Raw genomic sequence first — 18,319 nt, forward strand, 5'->3', positions numbered from 1 at the left:
CTCTATATCACGTCCGATACCTTTTACTCACCGCCTCCGTTGATTTGGCTGACAGACCCCTCAATCTCATACCCCGCATTACCCAGCCGGTCATAAACGAACCTTTCCAGCGCAGAGCGCAAGCTTTGACAGGGTCAGCCTGCAAATCATGCACAAACGACCGATATCCTCCCTATCCTTGCCTCCAGCAACGCTGGGAGCACTAACCCGCGCTGGCTTTGAGAATGTCGGCGACCTTGCTGGATTTGAGTCTGCGGAAGCTTTGTCAACTCGTAAGGGACCCTCCGCTTTTACCGCCATGATGTATACACGGTTTCCCCCAGAACTCAGGATACCTATCGCCCAGTCGCAGCTCGTTATGTCTGCATCACAAGCGGTCGCGCCACCGACGGCCGCGTCCCAGTCCCTCGCCTCGTTGTCGAAGGCTGGTGTTGCACAACCAAGGACGACGTCCTGTAAAGAATTGGATCATCTACTCGACGGAGGCCTGCGCCCAGGACGCGTATATGAGTTATCTGGACCACCAGGTGTCCCTAAAGATGCCTTGGCCCTCAAGATTGCGGCCTCCTACGCAAGGACAGGGGAAGGAACTCTGCTTGTTGGTACGTCATCCCACATCCTTACTGCCGGGTTTGCCCCTAATCTGCAGATTGCCAAAATGTGATCAACACCGACTTCTTGGAAGATCTTGAGGGTGCGTATCTCACCCTAATTCCTATTGAACAGGTGGCTGCAGCTCAACGTCATCAGGGGACGAACAGGAACTCATTTCAACCACCGCGGTGCACACACTCGCCGAGCTCGTCCTCACAGTCCTCACCTTACCTACCCTGCTTAACCGACTTCCAAGAGTGAACGGCTTCGTCCTTCACTCTATTCATATTCTCATTTCGTTCGTAGACCACCCTGGTTGTCTTCGGTTGTTTCTCCGCCCCATTTCAATCTTCCAGTCCAGCTGCCCGTACGGTAGCCCTTGATCGTATCAAGAGCGCGCTTTCCAAGATCTGCGCCACCAACCGCATCACCGTACGCAATGCCACCTGGATCTGACGCAGCGACGTAAACCCCTGCAGGTCGTAACGACGTGTCAGTGCGCCACGAAACTCCTCAACAGCGATGGGTCACCTTCCAACTTTGACTCGGGGGCACAGGCTGTAATGCGCCCTGCGCCAGGTACAGCACTTATGGTTCCGTGCGGGGGATAGAAATCCTTGACCTTTCCGTCAGGCCCAAATTATATGCCTCCGGGACGATCCTCGCGAGTTATACTTGTGCCCAATAGCCCGAGTACAGGGTACGAATGAATATTGTTCTTTCGCAAGGAGGGCATCACTGACGTCGCTTCAGCCACTTCAGGCTTCTTGAGGCATCGGCGGCCGATACGCGACGGAAGAACAAGCCGCTCGAAGCGCCGTATTCTGTGGTAAGAAGCAGCTGATTGGGCAGAGAAATGATGTTGATGATGGTGCTTTTTACTAGAAGGAGATAATGCAGCGCGAGCGCTGATTTGTACGCGTGGATAGCGACTGCCGACAGTCAGCATAGGCTGCTCGCCATTTTCTTGGGTCGACGCCACTACGGCTGTTGCGTAGTCATCTAGCCGTTTGGTACCTTTCGCTGCTGGAATAGGACCTGGAGGACCCGGATTACCGGCAAGAACGCGAGCCGGGGGCGCTGACAAGCCTCAGGAGCTCTTCAGCCTGTGGCTGTGTTAGTGCCATGAGGTTACCAGGTATGGAGGCAATCGCCCCGACATCTCCGCGCCCGAATCGCGTGTGGGAGTGAGACAAGGCGCGCGGAAGTATATAAGGATTTCGCGACGGCTTTCTACTTCCCTTTCCACTTTTCCTTCCGGCATCCTTTCCTGTTCCCTCCGTCCATCTACCCGTCGTCCGTCCCTCGTCCAGTCCGCCCATCATGCCCAGCGTCAAGGTCAAGACCAATGCGGGCTCCCTGCACATCAACTACACGATCTCGACGCCTACGAACCCGTCCGCGAAGTCCATCGAGAAGAACATCCCGACAATCATCTTCCTGCACCCGGTCTATATGGGCCAGGAGATCTACCACCGTACGCGTCCCCTACCGTTACGCGTCGCGCGCAGCGCGCTGACGCGCCCCTCCCCCCAGAACAGTTCGCCGACCCGCAGCTGCGGAAGTTCAACCTCATTGTGATGGAGACGCGCGGCCACGGTGACACGAGCGGCAAGGTGGGCAAGACGTTCAGCCGCGTCGAAGCCGCGGACGATGTGAAGAAGTTCATGGTGCGCGTCCCCGATCATCGCCCCGCGGGGTAATATGCTTATCGTTATTGCCGTAGGACGCCCTCCGCCTGCCAGCATGCCACATCATTGGCCTCTCGATGGGCGCTTGCATCGGTCTTCAGACGGCCATCACCTACCCGGAGAAGGTCTTGTCGGTGACGATGATCTCGCCCTTGCCGCTTGAGGAGGTATGATGCGTTGCTCTGGCGTTCCTCTTCCCCTCTGACGCGATCTGCAGCCTGAAGATGTTGCCGCCGGTCGCTTGGAGATCTACGAGTGCTGGTGCGAGGGCATTCAGGGCGACAAGTCGGCGCTCAAGGACGCGCTGTGGGGCGCCTGCCAGCTCGGCTTCAACAGCTCGAATACGAGCATGGTCACTGCGTATGTCCCCATTCTGATTGGCTTCCTGCATCCCTCTGACTGCATTCTAGCCTGACGACCCGGATATACCCCCAAGCGCTGAAGAACTGGTCGCTCAAAAACCTCGACGACTTCCGCGCCATCTCTGTCAACTTCTTTGTCGAACGGAAGGCGCACCCGATCGAGACCTTGGCGAAGGTCAAGTGCCCGGTCCACCTCATCCACTGCGGTGGGGATATCGCGTACCCGTTCGAGTTCGTCACCGAGCTGCAGCAGGCGATGCAAAAGGCGGGCATTGATGTGCATGTGTCGACTGTGCCGGACGCACCGCACTTCGGGCCTGTCACCCACCCGAAGGAGTGAGTAGTGCTTGATGTGCGCGCACGAGTTCCTGGCTGACGAAGCTCACCAGGATCAACCGCATGTGCCACGACTGGGTATCCGACCTGACGAATACCCCCGTGCCGCCAGTCGCCACGGCCGTCTCGCCCTTCCATGCCACGCTCAAGAAGTGCGGCTTGGACGCCGAGGACGAGGCAGACTTCTCCTCATAAGCTGAGGTTGAGGTTCTGCCCTGTTCTCTGCTGTCCCCCTCATGCCCCTTCCTTGCGCACACGTTCTTTTATCTATGGCATATGCATCTATCGGCTGCTCTTGGGTTTCGGGTCTGGACGATGTACAATAACGACGCTGCTACCGCGCGAGACGGACTGTGCTGTGTAGATACTCGCGGTGTATGACAGACATGTATGAATACCCTCCGTCCCGGATTATGGGGACTGTGATTGGATGACCTCGTCTGGTGTTATGATCATGTCCATCTTCCAGTCGTGAGGCGTGACGGGTACGGCAGCGTTGTCGACTATTTGCTCTCGGAGAGCAAGGGCGACTGGAAACATGCTCAGGCTGGTGCCATGAGCGAAGACGATTGACTGGCTTACCCAGTAGAGGTCGCTTGTTTCCCGTCTCGACGTAGGTGGAAATGAATTTGTCATAGTATCCTTTGCCGTGCCCCAGGCGCGACATAGACCGGTCGAACGCAACGCCTGGAGTTAGATTTGAGAGGTATAGGACGAAGGAGACGGCGAGAGCAAGTACCTGGCACCAGGATTACGTCGATACCAGGCGCCTCTAGAGCTAGAGGAGGAAGGGGCCCGGGCATGAGTACACATCTCCGGGTTTAGAGGGACAGCTTACCGCTCTGGCGGGGATTTCCGAGCCAATGAAGGTCGGGTTCCTTGATTCCCCAAGTTCCGGCTTTGAGAGATCCAAGATCTTCCCGGCCGTGCAATTGAAGGAAGTCCATATGACCGGGGGTCTCTACGCTGATTCGGGGAATGAAAAGGGTTTTGCCTATGCAACAACATAATACAGTCATCATTACGACCCAGAGATAGAGGCGGTAGGCTTACCATGATCTAGTATGTTGTTGACGAGCGAAGTAGTTACAACTTCGCTCGTGGGCATGCTCATGTAGCAGCTTATGCGCCTGCTCTCCTTGAAAGCTGGAAGAGCGAGCACCCGAGATGATATGGCTTCTGCTGGACGCACGATCAGACTTGGTAGGCTAATTCGGATATATTCCGTACATTGTTGACTGATGTCGCAAACCGACAGGGTCTTCAATTTCGCAGACACGAGCTTTCTGAGTGCACGTTTCTCAGCGGCTATTGTGGCCATTTTATCCAAGATTCCTCCTGTATAGTTCAAGAGTAACTCTACAGTAAGCCCTTACTTCATCCCTAACCATAACGTGAGGGGCTTACCACGTATAACACGAGCGAGAAAGGTGAGAGAAGACCCAAAAGAAGAGTCACTGAGTCGAACAATTGTTTGTCTTTGTGGCCCCCAAAAGTGAATGCACAGCACGACCACACGCGTCGGTCGCGCGCGCGGTCCGCCGCGCCGAGCCAACTTACAGTACCCCGCATCGTCAACTCACCTCTCCCCACCATGGCACCCAAAGCGAAAGAGGCCGACGGGAAGCAGAAGACGCTCCTAAACTTCTTCACCAAAGGCGATGCGAAGGCGAAGTCAACACCCTCGAAACCGGCGTTCAAGCCAAAGGCGCGTCAATCAGAGGACGCGCCCACAGAAGTACCGCGTACACCCAAGTCGAAGCGGCCTTCTATGAAGGAGCTATCTTCGTCTGGTCCTGCGACGAGCTCGACGTCTTCTCCTCTGGGTACCAGCAGCGTTCATGACACGCCGCCGACTAGTGATCCGGCCGACATCGACATGGACGATGAGGAGGAGGTTCAGCTGCGCGTTAGGAAATCTGTGCGTTATGTGCTACGCTTCTTGACCCGAATCTGACTCTGTCATAGAGCAAGAGCAAGCGAAAAGTGATTGCAGACGAATCAGACGAAGAGACGGAGGTCTCGGAGAAAGGTGCGTGCAGACAGCCTCGCGTGAACTCTCATTAAGCGTGTCTGCAGCCGCGTCCAAGCGCCCCAGGCTGTCTGAGCCACTTTCAGAGGAAGACGAAGACGAGACGGAGGCGAAGGTGTCCTTCACCAAGCGGCTGAGTCGCTTCAAGAAGTCCCCAAGTATGCCCAGACTGCTCTAGTGCCGTAACATGTCTAATATATCGTGCAGAGAAACGCGGCACCCGGTCAGCTGCGTCCTCAGACGACGATGAGTTTACCCTCCCCTCTGAGCCTGAGGATGATGAGGCCGGACCGGAAACCTCATCCGCGGCTTCTAGCGCTGGCGATTTCACCGAAGACGATGACGACGAGGAACCAGCGCCAAAGAAGAAGGCCAAGGCGAAGCCCCCTGCGCCCGCGTTGGCATCCTCGTCGTCGGGCTCGGGCGCTGGCTTCCTCACCGCTGCCGAGCGTCGCGAGCAGGGGAAGAAGAACGACAAGAAGGCGGCTGAAGATCCGTACTCGTTCTTGCAGGACATCCGTGATGTGGGTGCCACTTATCCTGCGCGCTTCCGATTTCTTATAGATCGCAACAGAAAGACGGAAAACGGCCTGGCGAGAAGGGGTACGACCCGCGAACCATCTACATACCCAAGAACGCGTGGAAAGAGTTTACGCCCTTCGAGAGGCAGTTCTGGGAGGTCAGGACCGTCAGGTATTTGCCCTTGCGTTGGTGCTCACCGTCCGATAGATCAAACAAAATCACTATGATACCGTGCTGTTCTTCCAGAAGGGGTGCGTGTGTATGCACGGTACGACTGCATATACTTACGCTGTCCGACAGGAAATTCTATGAGGTAAACTTTGCAAACCACTGACTCGGGGTCGTTTCTGACCTCATCTCAGTTGTACGAGGATGATGCTCGAATTGGCCACCAGGAGTTCGATCTGAAGATCACTTCGCGAGTTAAGATGTCTATGGTCCGTACCGTCGCTTGTTATGTGAGCGACTGGCTCACGATTTGCAGGTCGGCGTACCGGAGATGAGCTTTGACTTCTGGGCTGCGTAAGTTTTCAAAGCTCTCGTAGGCCATGCGCTGATACGCGAGACAGCAAATTCTTGGGCAAGGGTGAGTCGCTAAGCGTGCTTCGAACAGAGCATGATCTGACTGGTCTCGTGAAGGCTATAAGGTCGGGCGCGTCGACCAGTCTGAGACTGCTCTGGGCGCCGAGATGCGTCTCGCGGCCGACAAGAAGGGCAAGGCCAAGTCCAGCGAGGATAAGGCGAAGGATAAGATTGTGCAGCGGTCCGTGACCGCACGACCATGTCTTAGAATAGCGACTGACCACCCACCAGCGAACTGAACAAGGTCTACACGAACGGCACGCTAGTCGATCCGGAGATGCTCACGGACGAGCAAGCGGGGCACTGCGTCGCGATTATTGAGGACAATGACCGTGGCGACCAGTCGACGTTCGGTATTTGCGTCCTCGACTGCGCGACCTCGCAGTTCAACATGAGCCATTTCACCGACGATGTCTGTCATACGAAGCTGGAAACGATGATGCGGCAGCTGCGCCCAAAGGAAATTTTGGTGAAGAAATCGGTACGATCTGGTCTATGGTCGCGCTGTTGATCATGCTTACTGTGGATCAGGGCCCTGGCGCACTGTCCGTGACGAGTACGCGCCTGCTGAAGAATATCCTGCCTTCGCAATGCACGTGGACGAACCTGCGCGACGTCGAGGGATTTACGTATCCGGACACCATCGAGGAGCTGCGCAAGCTGTACCCGGACCAGGACGATGCGATGGACGACGGGGGATTGCCGGAGACGGTCCCGCAATCTATCCGGGACGTAGCACATTCGCAACAGGCGATGGAGGCGCTGGGGTCGATGATTTGGTGGGTATGGTCCTCCTTTATGTTAGGGTGGATTGCCAATGATGGCACAGGTACCTGCGCCAGCTGAACATCGACAAGGATATCTTGAGCATGAAGAACTTCAACGTGTACGACCCGATGAAGCGTGGAGAGGGGCTTGTGCTGGATGGGCAGACCCTAGCGCATCTCGAGGTCTTGATGAATAATGAGGGCACGGATGAGGGCTCGCTGCTCAAGTTGCTCAGCAGGTGTATTACGCCTTTCGGTAAGCTTTTTTTGCTTTACTGCAGATTCGCTCGACTCATGGTCCTGTAGGCAAACGCCTCTTCCGCATCTGGCTCTGCATGCCGCTGCGTGAGATCTCCAGCATCGACGATCGTTTGGACGCCGTCGAGGATATCCTCAACCATCCATCTTTCGAGAGCCAGTTTGCCGATGTGGCGAAGGGACTGCCGGACCTTGAGCGCATTGTCGCGCGCATACATGCGAAGAGCTGCAAGATCAAGGACTTTTTGAAGGTCTTGAGTGTACGTAAACCTTTCCCTATTGTCGACTCTGCGAATGGTCACTCACAAGGATTCATCAGTCGTTCAAGAAGCTCAGCAGGGGCATGAACGCCTTGGCTGACACGGCGGCCGAGTTCGAGTCGAAGACGATCTCTGGTCTCCTGCGAGGCGCGCCCGATGTGGTACCTAATATCAAGCAAATCGAGGAGATGTTCGAACGGCCAGCGTCGGAGAAGGGTGAGTACGGTCGTGATTGCTGGGATGGACGTGGGGTAATGATGGTTTGTGTAGAAGCGGAAGAGCTTGTGCCGATGGAGGGGAAGGATGCGGTGTATGATGAGGTTATTGCGGAGATCAAAGCGCTGGAGAAGTCGCTGAATAGGCAGCTGAAGAAGTATGAGGATGTGGTGGGGTAAGTCGGGGGTTCAGTTGTTTTGTCGGAAGACGAGACTGATGATGGCGTAGAGGTGACTTGTCCTATTGGCATAGTGCGACGGGGAACAAGGTGCGTCCATTGTATGGTTGTCGAAGGCGTCGTTCTGACGTGTCGTAGGATATCTATCTCGTCGAGACGAAGGCCAGCCAGAAAAATATCCCTCGAGACTGGACGAAGCACGGCGGGACGAAAGTCCGTCCTCTCTACCTCATGAGTTTGCATTCGCTAAAGGTTCCCAGGCCAAAACCCGCTATGTTGTCCCCGCCCTCCAGCCCGAGATCCGCAAGCTCAAGGAGGCGCGGGAGAACCGCAAAACCGCCATCGCGACCTTCAAGTCGCGCCTCTACGCCGAGTTCGACGTTGATCGGCCGCTGTGGCTCAAAATTATCCGCGTGTTCGCCGAGCTCGACTGCCTGTTCAGCCTGGCGAAGTCGTCGGCGGCCATAGGGGAGCCGTCGTGCCGACCGGAGTTCGTCGAGAGCGAGAGCTCCTTTATGGACTTCCAGGAGCTGCGGCACCCGACGCTGTCGCTGCAGAAGGTGGAGGAGTTCATCCCGAATGATATCAGGCTGGGCGGGGAGGTGGGCAAGATTGCGCTGTTGACGGGGCCGAATATGGCGGGGAAGAGTACGGTGAGTGAGGGTTGGGAATTGGGTAAGGGGAGTGAGGCTGATCGGTTTTGCTTGTAGTGCATGCGGATGACGGCAACGGGCGTGGTGAGTGCTGTGTGACGGCGAGGGTGTGAGGTCGTGCTGACGCGGGCTGTAGATCATGGCACAGCTGGGGATGCGGGTGCCGGCGACAAGCGCGAGGTTGACGCCGGTGGACTCGATTCTGACGCGGATGGGCGCATACGATAACATGTTCTCGAACGCAAGTACGTTCAAGGTCGAGTTGGATGAGTGCTGCAAGATCCTGCGCGATGCGACGCCGAGGTCGCTGGTCATTCTCGACGGTAAGCCGTTGTAAGTGCGGGTGGGGGTTGTTTAGGCTGATCCTTTTTGCAGAACTTGGTCGAGGTACTTCGACGTACGATGGGATGGCGATTGCGGGCGTGAGTGTAGTGAGAGTTGATAGAGGAATGTTTGGCTGATCATCGGTCAGGCTGTGCTACATGAGCTGGCGACGCATACGCTACCGTTGACTTTCTTCGCGACGCACTACGGCACGTTGACGGACGACTTTGCGTACCATCCGAGCATTCGGAACATGCACATGTCGACGCTCGTGGACGACGAGAAGAAGGAGGTATGCGCAAATCTTCCATTCCCTCGCACTGCCCACCTAACCCCGCGCCAGATCGTCTTCCTCTTCAAGCTCGTGGAGGGCGTCGCGACCTCCTCCTTCGGCACGCACGTCGCCAACCTGGCCGGCGTGCCCATCGAGGTCGTCAACCGCGCAGACGTCGTGTCCAAGGCCTTCGCGCAGCAGTTCCAGCAGCGGCTGCAGGACAAGAAGAGCAAGGACGTCGCCGCGCGGCTGTCGCACTATGCGCAGGCGGATTTCGTGTATCTGTACAGGCTGGCGACAGGGCAGGCGGAGCTGCCGGAGGATGGGGAGCGGAGGCGGGAGGTGCTGAGGCGGTTGAAGGCGGTGGCGAGGTCGTATGTGAAGCAGTTGGAGCAGTAGGTGGTAAGGAAGGTGAGGGAGGGGGAGGAGAGGAGAGGATGGAGTGGTGTGGTGGATGGTGATAGTGTACGATCGTCTTGGTCTGCTTCTTGGTGCTCGCTTGCTCTGCTGCAATGCTTTCTTGGTACAGGATTTACCTGTTGTCTGCCGCTCGGATAGAATTAATCACATAGACTATACTTGTTCGCTTCTGTTCCTGTTCTCCTGTTTCTAGTTAGGAAAGCCAGAGTATGCCTTTGAGAGGAGACACCCTGGCTTAATCCTCGCCCTCGACACTCTCAGCGTCATGCGCTTGTGCCACTGAGTTCGGGGAAGGGGGACGAGAAGTTAACAAACCAATATCCTGCAGCGTCGTCTTGAGCTGTCTCCTCATCGGTTCGATGTTCGTTGAGGGCACCAGAGGCGGGGAGGGGAGCTGCATGCACCGGCCTTTTCAAGTTTAAGCGCTACCCCGGCCAGGTCAGTTGATCTACAAGTTAACTAGAGACAAAAGTTTTTACATTGAGCGACTAGAAGCTGGTGTAGAGGCGCAAAGAAAGCCCTAGATGAAGGCGGGGCATTCAAATGTACAAGAAGAGACAGAGTCAACAACAATGGGAATCACGATTGTGTGACAAATGCACGTGCACAACGTCACGCTCATCGGCGGCGCTTACGGCCCGGGCCATTTTCTTCTCGACATTCCGGTCACTGCTGAGGCGCGCCGCGGGTGAGTGAGCGCACCCAAGTCCAAGCCGTTCCGCTAACCTTTCCTGCCGCAACTTCCCTCAGCCCACCATGGTCCTCCCCCACGACGTCTGCTCGCACATCCAGAACGCCTTCCGTGCGCGCCACGCCAAGGTCGCCGTGAACCACTCCTCCCAGAACCTCGGCATCCTCACCATCCTCCTCCGCGCCGGCTTCATATCCAACCTGACCCGTGGCACCGTCGACGGACCCGACCCGCTCGCCTTCCACGAAGCCGGCAGCGACGCGCGCCGCCGCATATGGGCCGACCTCAAGTACCGCGAGGACCGTCCGGTGCTGCGACACATGGGCCTCGTGAGCAAGCCGAGCAAGCGCGTCGTGATGGAGCCCGCGGAGATCAGGCTGCTGTGCAGCGGGCGGCGCGCGCAGAAGATCACGCCGTTGGGAATGGGGGAGATTGCGATTGTGCACACGAATAATAGGGAGAATGAGTGGTTGGAGGCGCGGGAGGCGCTGCAGCTGAAACTGGGCGGGGAGGTGGTTGCGAGGGCAGGGTAGTTGGGCCTGCCTTGCGTGTCGGTGCGTGCCCTCCGTTCGCTAGCTTGTGCGAACTGAGCGAACATCACTGCGCAGGACCCATGTTACTACTTCTACCTACATTTCCCGCCATAATGCTAGAGCAGCATCTGGATCTTGCCTCCTCTCACAAAATGGCATGAATGCATAAGGGCCTTCTGCAGATGCATTTGCAGTGCGTTGGTCTTCTGAGACGGCTTGGTCAGTAGGTGAATACTGCGCTCACAGACCACCAAACACTGAACATTGACCGTTGAAATGTGACATGGACGGACTGGACATGATATCCTGAAGAATAACAATTCTCAGATAGTCTTGGCTTGCCCGCTCCTTCCTGGACGTTGCGACGACAAAAAGCGTCCGGTTTTCACAGCGCACGAAGAACTACACCATGTTGAAGTACAATCCGAGTCCACGGTCGCCTCCTGCTACGACCAGATCCGGCGCCGGCACATCGACCGTCACCGTCGCCGTCACTGACTCGACGGACTAGGCTTGCCGGACGCGACTTATAGTGATGCGCCTGGCGCAACACAGCGACAGGTCTGAGGTCGAGCGTGGCGAATGGCACTGCACTCGAGCCCGAGGCTTGCACACCGGCCATCACCCCTACCACCACCGACTCGATGAACGAGGTGGCCGAATGTCTGGCGGACCTAATGTGCAACTCGGCAGGTGTCGCGCACCCGCAGGCAGGCTTTGGACGTCTGTCCCCGCGTCTGTAATGCCCCCAACGACTAGAATAGCCTGCCTACTGTCCGGCGCGTCTCAGTCCACTCTTGCCGTCGGTCGCTCGCACGCGCTTGTAGTGTACGACAAGATATTTTGGGTGTTTAAGTTCGACCTTCAGCACTTGTACAGCACCAGCAGCACGGGGCCTCTATACGGCCTTGAATGACTTGGGTTTGAAAGGCACAGTTGATGGTGTCAATCGGGATGGTGCAGATGCTGGCGAACTACCCACCCTCGTTTCTCGCGGCGAATTTTGCGGATTGGAACGGACTATATCTGTACGATCCATGCTCGCCGAATAGCACAAGGGTTACCGGACGAACGTATGGAATGGTGTACTGTGGGCGACCACTCGAGGGGAATGTAACTTGTCTTTGCCTTGACCGTGCCTCTTCGCTGTCTTATATGGGAGTGTGGGTGATAGAATGTAGAAGATGACTTGTTTCCCGCCTTCGTGTGACTCAAACACAGCTGCATATGATGCACATATGCTGGGAGTATGGAGAAGGCGCGTGGGCCGGCGGCAAGGACAATTGTCGGTGCCCGTTTAGGGAACAATGCATTGATCGAAGTGATATGTCACGCGTGCTTGTGACTGAAGACAATAAGCACATGGAGCGTGACGTGACGACAATAGCGCGTCCATTTCCGGAACGGGCGCACAACGAGTTCGCGGACGTTATAAAGTACGGGCAGGCCCGCTCTCCGTCCTCCTCGCTGCCCGCATCCACCAGGCATCTCTTTGTTCTTCATAGACACTCACGACTTATCTCTAACGACCACCACATGTCTATTTGTGAGTGTTCGACGTTTACAACATGTTCGACTCGGGCTGACCGGCGGGACGCAGTATCTAACGCTGGCACCATGGCCGCGATGCTCCGCCGCCAACCGCGCACGAGAACGCGCAAGAGCCCCCAGCTACACATCATCGAGGAAGAGTCCGAGAGCGAACCGCGCTCGTCGACGTCCTCCGCACACTCCCCCTCCAGCAGTCGCGTCGGCTCCCCCGTGTCGGGCGTGAAGGCCAGGCGCCGCAACGCCCGCATCAGCGCTTCCGACATCAAGATTGCCTCTACCATCCTCTCCGACCTCGATGGCGGCGCCGCGCCGTTGACGCCGACGCGCCCTGCGCCCAGCCCGCCCCCGAACCGCGACTCGGACGAGTTCAGCATCATCTTCACCGAGAAGGAGTTCGACTTTCCCCACCCCCCTCTCCCGACGCCCTCTGCGTACGTGTATGGCAGCGACATGTCCTCCCCCTCGTCCAGCAGCGGCTCCTCTGCCGTCCCCGGCACGCCCACGACCTCCGACGACGAGTTCGCGACCACCCAGCCCCTTCACATTGCCAAGAAGCCGCGGGCGGGGTCCCCAGATTCCTCCTCGGACAGCGACAGCGACCTCGAGGAGGACTACGCGTGGTACTCGCGCGAGCTCGCCGGCGTCGTCGACATGCAGCCCCAGCTCGCGCGCCGCCCTACGATCACGGGGACGCGTCCGCGGCCCGAGTCGATCTACGTCGCCGCGACCTCCTCCACCCGCGTCCTTCCCTGCCACATGCCGTCGCCGCAGCTCGACCCGGCTTGTCCGCGGCGCACCTTCGTGATCCCGAAGCGCCCTCCGCCGCCCCCGCCTGTTGAGCGCACGCCGCCGCGCGAGAGCCGCGTCCCAGAGGACCTGGTGGACGACCTACTCGAGGAATACTTCCAGTCGCCGACTAGCTCGCCCTCGCAGTCCGACTTTTCCGAGGAGAGCCTGCTGGAGGACATTCCCTTCTTCCTGGATAACGAGGAAGAAGAGGAGAACGAGGACGCGCCGATCCAGCTCCCGCTATGCCTCCCCACCAGCCCCTTCGCGGTCGACTTTGAGTTCGACGAGGGCCATATGCCCTTCACGCTCGAGGAGCGCCGCCCCTCCATCCACGAGCCCGCCATCCAGGAAGAGCTTGAGGAGGAGGAGGACTGCAACGCGGACTCAGAGTCGCGCATCCTGCGCTCCCGCTGGTCGTCCTCCACGCTCGACTCCGCGTATTCGGCTGGTGCTACATCCCCCAAGGCGCGCCTCATGAAGATCTGGAACAGGCACACCTCGTCTTCCTCCAAATCTCCCTCCAAGTCCTCGACGCCGCCGTCCAAGGTCTTGTCTTCGCCGCCCAAGTCTCCCAAGCCCAAGACGACCAAGCACGCGCACTCGCGCTCCGTGTCCTCCTACCTCGCCTCCCCGCGCTCGCCGTACTTCAAATTCAGGCCCGAGGAGGTCGCGGTGGTCGACTACGCGAACGCGCTCCCGCTGCCGAGCGCAACGTCGTCGCACTTCCCGCCCTCCGCTAGCTCGTCCGTGTTCCCGCACCTCCCGTCGCGCTTCCCGCTGCCCTCGGAGCCGCCGCTGCCGTCGCCGCGCCACCAGCGCCACCACCGGGCGCAGTCCGCGAGCACGCCGCCCGCGCTCGTGGCGTCTGGGTTCCGCTCGCGCTCGCCGTCGTCGCCGGTGTTCGGGCAGTACCTGTCGTCGTCGGGTTCGCGCTCGCCGTCGGGCTTCCGCTCGCCGCACTCGAGCACGCCGCCCGCGGTCGTCTGCCGCTCGCCCAGCCGGCAGAGCTGCGACTCGGCGGACAGTGGGGACACGTCTGCGAGCTCGGGTCTCCGCCGGAAACCTATCCCGGTGGAGATGTTCTTGAGGGCGTAGGCGCTTTCGGGGCCCCGGGGGTGCAGCTTCACTTCGGGGCTCGCTCCGTCGTCATCATAGACTTTCTTCTTTTTCTTCCTCCATTTTTTTCCTTCTCAATGCCTCGGTCATTACTTCCTCATTTTTCTCGCGCACTGGTAATCTGCATCTCCTCATCATCTATCATGGTCTCTTCATTCCTCTTCACATTTCATGCACTGGTTCCTTGCATCTCTCCATTGGTTTACCCACCCTCCAATTTTCTTACGACTTTTCCCCACCATCTGTAGCCGTATCTCCCAGCAGCCTTACTGCTCGCTGTCATGACCGCCCTAACGGGGCAACGCATACCACCTTCTGTCTGCGCACCTGTTGTGCAATTCCGCGCACCTACTGTGCAACTCTGTGCACCTACCGCGTGCGACAACTACTGTATATTTAGCTTAGTACTTGCAGGTGTTCTTCGGGAACCTGCTCTCCATCACGACCTCTTTACGCCTAGTTGCGACTTTAGCTAAGTTATGCAATGCGATGCAATGCTTTTCGTTCTGCACGAACCTGTTTGTGGGATGCGTGTCTGCTTGTTCTGGTCCGGCGAGTAATCGTTCAGTGCAAGCACCCACTGGTTGAGCCATCCCTTGTTTGACTTTGCTTGTATATGAGGCAAAGGAATTCGCAGGACGGGTACAGTATAAAATTCATGTGCGGTAAGCATACAAGTACACTTGTTTCGTCAGATGGTCAATACGCGGTAAAAAAACCCTACATATGTGCACTTCAGCCAATGGCAGCTAATCTGCGGTGAAAGTAGTATGCAAAACATGCCCTCAGCCTCCTCATTATGCCAACCGGCGCCCCAATATCCTCGTGCAGCGACAACCATCGAGCGGCAGCAAACTACCCGCGCTTCGGTACGCGCCAGCCGGGCCCGCCCATGCCCACGCCGAATCCGCCGAACGCGCTCGCGTTGGGGTTGACGGCGGATTGCGGCCCACCGACTGGCGAGGCTGTATCCTGCCGCGGAGGGTGGTGGAAGGGGGCGCCGCTGCCCGGGGGCCCATGGAACGAGTTGCGGAAGCCGGACTGCGGCATCGCCTGGATCGACAGGAACTTGTTCGGCTGCGGCCTGTCCTCCGTGTTGAACTGGAACTCGAGCCCGATGCCGTCCGCCTCGGAGATGTCGAGCAGCTTGACGAGCTTCTTCCCGATGCCGTTCAGCCGCTCGACGTCCTCCTTCCCGCGCGTCCAGACCTGGATGCGGTCGACCTTCGCGCGCAGGCTGACGACCGCGCCGCAGATCTCGTCGTGCCCCTCCTCGAGCTCCTCGCCGACGAGGGCCATGACGAGCCAGTTCCAGCAGCGGTCGAGCAGCTGCGGGTTGTTCTTCATCGTGAGCACCCACTTGCCGCCGTTCGCGTTCGCGGGGTCCTCCCACATCGGCTTGATGCCGGACTTGAAGAGGTGGTAGTTCGAGTTGCGCTCGAGGTGCGAGGGCGGCTTGAGCCAGTTGAAGTACCGGCAGAACTCCTCGACGGTCGCGAAGCTGCCGACGACGGTGAGCCCGGCCTCGTAGTCCGTCGACTCGGTCTGGTGGAAGGAGGTGGTGTCGGACGCGGCGCTGGCGGGCGGCGCGGGGGTGGGCGGGAACTTGGAGGACTTTGTGTCGTGGTATATTGTCCTGGGCGCGCGGTGAGACAAGGCGGGCGGGCGATGGGCATGCACGCGCGCACGTACCAGGTGTACTGCAGGGGGTGCTCGGGCTTCTTCACCTGGATGCCCGGCGTCTTCGGATCCTCCATCATCTCGGGCTCGGGGGGCTTGGGCGTCCCGTCCACGCTCAGCGCGCGCGTCTTTGCCAGCCGCGCCGTGATCGCATCGAGGCTGGGAATGTTCTTGTACCCCACGGGCTTGAGCAGGCCCTTGTCGGGCGGCTGCAGCTCGTTCAGCTTGTCCAGCCCCTCCTTCGTGAGCGGCTCGCCCTCGGTGCTGGCCGTCTCGCCCGTCGGCGTCTCGACGGTCGGCGGAGATGCGATCGGCGAGGCCGCGCGCGTCGTCGAGGCGTTCACGGCCACCGAGTCCTGCGTGGATGCGGTCGTGGAGAGGGATGCGTTCGAGCCGGTACGCAGCGCAAATGCGGCGAGGCGCGGGCGCCCGGTGGAGGGGGACGCGGTCGACTGCTGCGCGGCGACGTTGGGATCGACCTTGATGCGCGCCGCCAGCTGGTTCAGCGAGGGCATGCGCGGCGGCGCAGGGGGTTTGGTAGGCGGCGCGTCGCTGGTCGAGGACGAGGACATGGCGGCTGCTCGGCGTTGGCGTCAAGGAGCAGGTAAGGACGAGATCCAATCTCGGAAGGAAAGCGTTTCGGCAGTTCGGGGCAGTCGAAAGTTCGAATCTGGCCTTGACAGGGTGTGGGCTTCAGCGGACTTCTTCACGGTACGGCGAGATGAGAGACTCAATGGCTGTCTGAGCCAACAGCAGGAGCCGTCTTAAGCATGGCAAGTCATTTTCTACAGCAGCAACAGAAGTGTGCACCAAAGCGATAGAGTACTGTGCACAGCGGTGTACAAGTGAAGCACAGGTGAGCTATATTGCTGTACTCTCATACACCGGAAAATGTTCCTTCTACGCTACAGCCACGCCATATTGGCACCTTTACACTCTGACTCTTCACATACTTGCGCCTACGCCATACAAAAAGTCCGCAATATCCATTGCGAACACATCGTGCACGGCGCTCGTCGGATGCAGCTGGTCCGTCCAAATCGTGCTGAACGGCTCGCGCGCATCCCCCTGCGGGAACCCGAAGATGTCCGGATCGTCCAAAACGCGGTCGAGCGTGCGCGCGCTGGAGAAGAGGAGGACGGTGGCGTCGGGGTGCGCGGTGGCGAATCGGCGCGCGTGGGCTGCGAGCATGGCGTTGTATTCGTCGTAGCGCTCGGATCTGTCTTTATGGGAGATGGGCACTGGGAGGTGGTTAGAATAATCTTCAAGGGAGTGGATTGAAGGGAGTTGAATGTGAAGTGGTTTCAGGGAGGATGTAGGGTCAAGTGAGATGGGAAACTCGCCTGCAGGACTTCTGTTGATGTGCGGCACGTCGATAAATACAAAGTTGCGGGCGCCGGCCTGGTAGAGGTCGTCTTGGGCTGCGAAGAGTTGTTGGAAGGCCTCTTCGCGGGCTTCCCGGGTCGACCCAAACCTGTGTAAGGAATCAACAGGGTGGCCTAGATACCCGATCAGCATTCCTACTTACGCGCAGTCATTGATGCCCACCCAGGTCACTTGAGATAAGGGTCAGAACGTCAGTTCCAAGTAGTATAAAGATCGAAGTGTAGGCCACCCAGATACTCACCGAAAAGCGCATTCTCCGACGTCCACACCTTCGCTGCATCTCCGCCTTTGCCGGCCCCCTCAGCCGGCTGCGTTCTGCACCATTTCCCCAACCTAGGCAAGAACTGGTCCTCGATTTGCGATATCACCTCCGGGATCGTCTTCCCTCCGCGCGCGTAGTCATACACGAGCAGTGGATCGCGCGCGTACGCAGGGTCCTGCTCCTGCGTGTAGCCTGGGTATTGCGCCTGGATACCGGCGATGTCGCGATAGCGAGGCTCCGGCGCATACTGTGTGATGAAGTGGCCGACCCAGTTGGGCCGGCTTCTGTGGCGTGCGTTGTCGTAGTCGGTGAAGCAGCCAGGGCCAGGGAATGGTACGCCGAGAGGATGAGCGGCGGTGCGTGGGGCCTCTATGGGCGCACCGACAGCGCTGTACGAGTCGCCACTGTGATCAGCTACTGTGAGTGTGATTGCAAGACCGGCGGAGGGATTGGCGCTTACAAGACCATAAGGCGCTTGATGGCAGCCAGTCCACGCCAGGAGGGGCCGACTTGCATGACTTGGTTGGACATGTCTGCGGATTTCGTTGAGTGCCACTTGAGTTCTCGATCTATGTGGGCGCCTACTGTCGAAGTCGAGGACAAGGAGTTGGCGTGACACACGCCCATCTCACGTGCGAAGTTCAAGTGCTCGCCACGTGCTGTCCATGTTGCTTTTGTCCTCCGCTTTCCTTGTTGTCCGCAAGTAAAGCACCTTCTTTCTCAGCCGGAATCAAAGCCCTTATCATGCCTGCTTACAGTGGTGGAAAACGGCCAGTCGCTAGTCGGCGGAGTTGCTCTCTGTTTCACCTTTCTCATTGTCCTCTTCTCGCCATTTTTGGGGC

The 18,319-nt window shown here is 58.4% G+C and overlaps 9 protein-coding genes across 9 annotated transcripts; 6 read left to right on the forward strand and 3 right to left on the reverse strand.

Moving 5' to 3' along the window:
- Nucleotides 1-148: 148 nt before the first annotated feature.
- Nucleotides 149-1,050, forward strand: SCHCODRAFT_01174363 (uncharacterized protein; the record flags this gene model as incomplete). The annotated part of the gene is made up of 4 exons (XM_003028994.2): nucleotides 149-602; nucleotides 650-694; nucleotides 751-892; nucleotides 951-1,050. 4 exons carry the CDS (start codon nucleotides 149-151, stop codon nucleotides 1,048-1,050), a joined length of 741 nt encoding a protein of 246 aa, XP_003029040.1.
- An 867-nt stretch (nucleotides 1,051-1,917) lies between these two features.
- SCHCODRAFT_02704355 (alpha/beta-hydrolase) lies at nucleotides 1,918-3,178 on the forward strand (the record flags this gene model as incomplete). Its single annotated transcript, XM_003028993.1, has 6 exons — nucleotides 1,918-2,071; nucleotides 2,131-2,264; nucleotides 2,321-2,452; nucleotides 2,503-2,645; nucleotides 2,696-2,983; nucleotides 3,037-3,178. The coding sequence occupies 6 exons, from the start codon at nucleotides 1,918-1,920 to the stop codon at nucleotides 3,176-3,178; spliced, it is 993 nt and encodes a 330-aa protein (XP_003029039.1).
- A 216-nt stretch (nucleotides 3,179-3,394) lies between these two features.
- SCHCODRAFT_02513432 (5-formyltetrahydrofolate cyclo-ligase) lies at nucleotides 3,395-4,304 on the reverse strand (the record flags this gene model as incomplete). The annotated part of the gene is made up of 6 exons (XM_003028674.1): nucleotides 3,395-3,513; nucleotides 3,551-3,670; nucleotides 3,723-3,755; nucleotides 3,822-3,977; nucleotides 4,037-4,165; nucleotides 4,214-4,304. The coding sequence occupies 6 exons, from the start codon at nucleotides 4,302-4,304 to the stop codon at nucleotides 3,395-3,397; spliced, it is 648 nt and encodes a 215-aa protein (XP_003028720.1).
- Nucleotides 4,305-4,499: 195 nt separating this feature from the next.
- On the forward strand, nucleotides 4,500-9,874 carry SCHCODRAFT_02636577 (DNA mismatch repair protein Msh6). The gene is made up of 25 exons (XM_050345923.1): nucleotides 4,500-4,904; nucleotides 4,952-5,015; nucleotides 5,063-5,173; nucleotides 5,223-5,539; nucleotides 5,590-5,694; nucleotides 5,745-5,788; nucleotides 5,838-5,850; nucleotides 5,900-5,974; nucleotides 6,022-6,059; nucleotides 6,107-6,123; nucleotides 6,177-6,300; nucleotides 6,351-6,600; nucleotides 6,651-6,898; nucleotides 6,949-7,142; nucleotides 7,193-7,404; nucleotides 7,464-7,620; nucleotides 7,675-7,795; nucleotides 7,849-7,888; nucleotides 7,937-8,011; nucleotides 8,059-8,451; nucleotides 8,509-8,535; nucleotides 8,588-8,774; nucleotides 8,827-8,873; nucleotides 8,924-9,067; nucleotides 9,119-9,874. The coding sequence occupies exons 1-25, from the start codon at nucleotides 4,578-4,580 to the stop codon at nucleotides 9,446-9,448; spliced, it is 3,660 nt and encodes a 1,219-aa protein (XP_050198463.1). The 5' UTR covers nucleotides 4,500-4,577; the 3' UTR covers nucleotides 9,449-9,874.
- Nucleotides 9,875-10,128: 254 nt separating this feature from the next.
- On the forward strand, nucleotides 10,129-10,879 carry SCHCODRAFT_02636580 (mitochondrial 37S ribosomal protein MRPS8). The gene is made up of 3 exons (XM_003028991.2): nucleotides 10,129-10,157; nucleotides 10,220-10,714; nucleotides 10,769-10,879. The coding sequence occupies exon 2, from the start codon at nucleotides 10,226-10,228 to the stop codon at nucleotides 10,691-10,693; it is 468 nt and encodes a 155-aa protein (XP_003029037.1). The 5' UTR covers nucleotides 10,129-10,157; nucleotides 10,220-10,225; the 3' UTR covers nucleotides 10,694-10,714; nucleotides 10,769-10,879.
- A 1,262-nt stretch (nucleotides 10,880-12,141) lies between these two features.
- On the forward strand, nucleotides 12,142-14,279 carry SCHCODRAFT_01331193 (uncharacterized protein). The gene is made up of 2 exons (XM_050341459.1): nucleotides 12,142-12,239; nucleotides 12,294-14,279. The coding sequence occupies exons 1-2, from the start codon at nucleotides 12,230-12,232 to the stop codon at nucleotides 14,126-14,128; spliced, it is 1,845 nt and encodes a 614-aa protein (XP_050198464.1). The 5' UTR covers nucleotides 12,142-12,229; the 3' UTR covers nucleotides 14,129-14,279.
- On the forward strand, nucleotides 14,212-14,652 carry SCHCODRAFT_02636589 (uncharacterized protein). Its single transcript, XM_003028990.2, has one exon. The coding sequence runs from the start codon at nucleotides 14,431-14,433 to the stop codon at nucleotides 14,623-14,625; it is 195 nt and encodes a 64-aa protein (XP_003029036.1). The 5' UTR covers nucleotides 14,212-14,430; the 3' UTR covers nucleotides 14,626-14,652.
- Nucleotides 14,653-14,741: 89 nt separating this feature from the next.
- Nucleotides 14,742-16,652, reverse strand: SCHCODRAFT_02636591 (translation initiation factor eIF4e). Its single transcript, XM_003028673.2, has 2 exons — nucleotides 15,842-16,652; nucleotides 14,742-15,785 (listed from the first exon to the last, which is right to left on the reverse strand). The coding sequence occupies exons 1-2, from the start codon at nucleotides 16,399-16,401 to the stop codon at nucleotides 15,005-15,007; spliced, it is 1,341 nt and encodes a 446-aa protein (XP_003028719.2). The 5' UTR covers nucleotides 16,402-16,652; the 3' UTR covers nucleotides 14,742-15,004.
- A 33-nt stretch (nucleotides 16,653-16,685) lies between these two features.
- SCHCODRAFT_02053308 (uncharacterized protein) lies at nucleotides 16,686-18,291 on the reverse strand. Its single transcript, XM_050341632.1, has 5 exons — nucleotides 18,234-18,291; nucleotides 17,938-18,189; nucleotides 17,457-17,881; nucleotides 17,358-17,385; nucleotides 16,686-17,303 (listed from the first exon to the last, which is right to left on the reverse strand). The coding sequence occupies exons 2-5, from the start codon at nucleotides 18,102-18,104 to the stop codon at nucleotides 16,775-16,777; spliced, it is 1,149 nt and encodes a 382-aa protein (XP_050198465.1). The 5' UTR covers nucleotides 18,105-18,189; nucleotides 18,234-18,291; the 3' UTR covers nucleotides 16,686-16,774.
- Between the last annotated feature and the right edge of the window lie 28 nt (nucleotides 18,292-18,319).

This window comes from Schizophyllum commune (assembly GCF_000143185.2).
Source record: "Schizophyllum commune H4-8 unplaced genomic scaffold SCHCOscaffold_10, whole genome shotgun sequence".
Classification (NCBI taxonomy): domain Eukaryota; kingdom Fungi; phylum Basidiomycota; class Agaricomycetes; order Agaricales; family Schizophyllaceae; genus Schizophyllum; species Schizophyllum commune.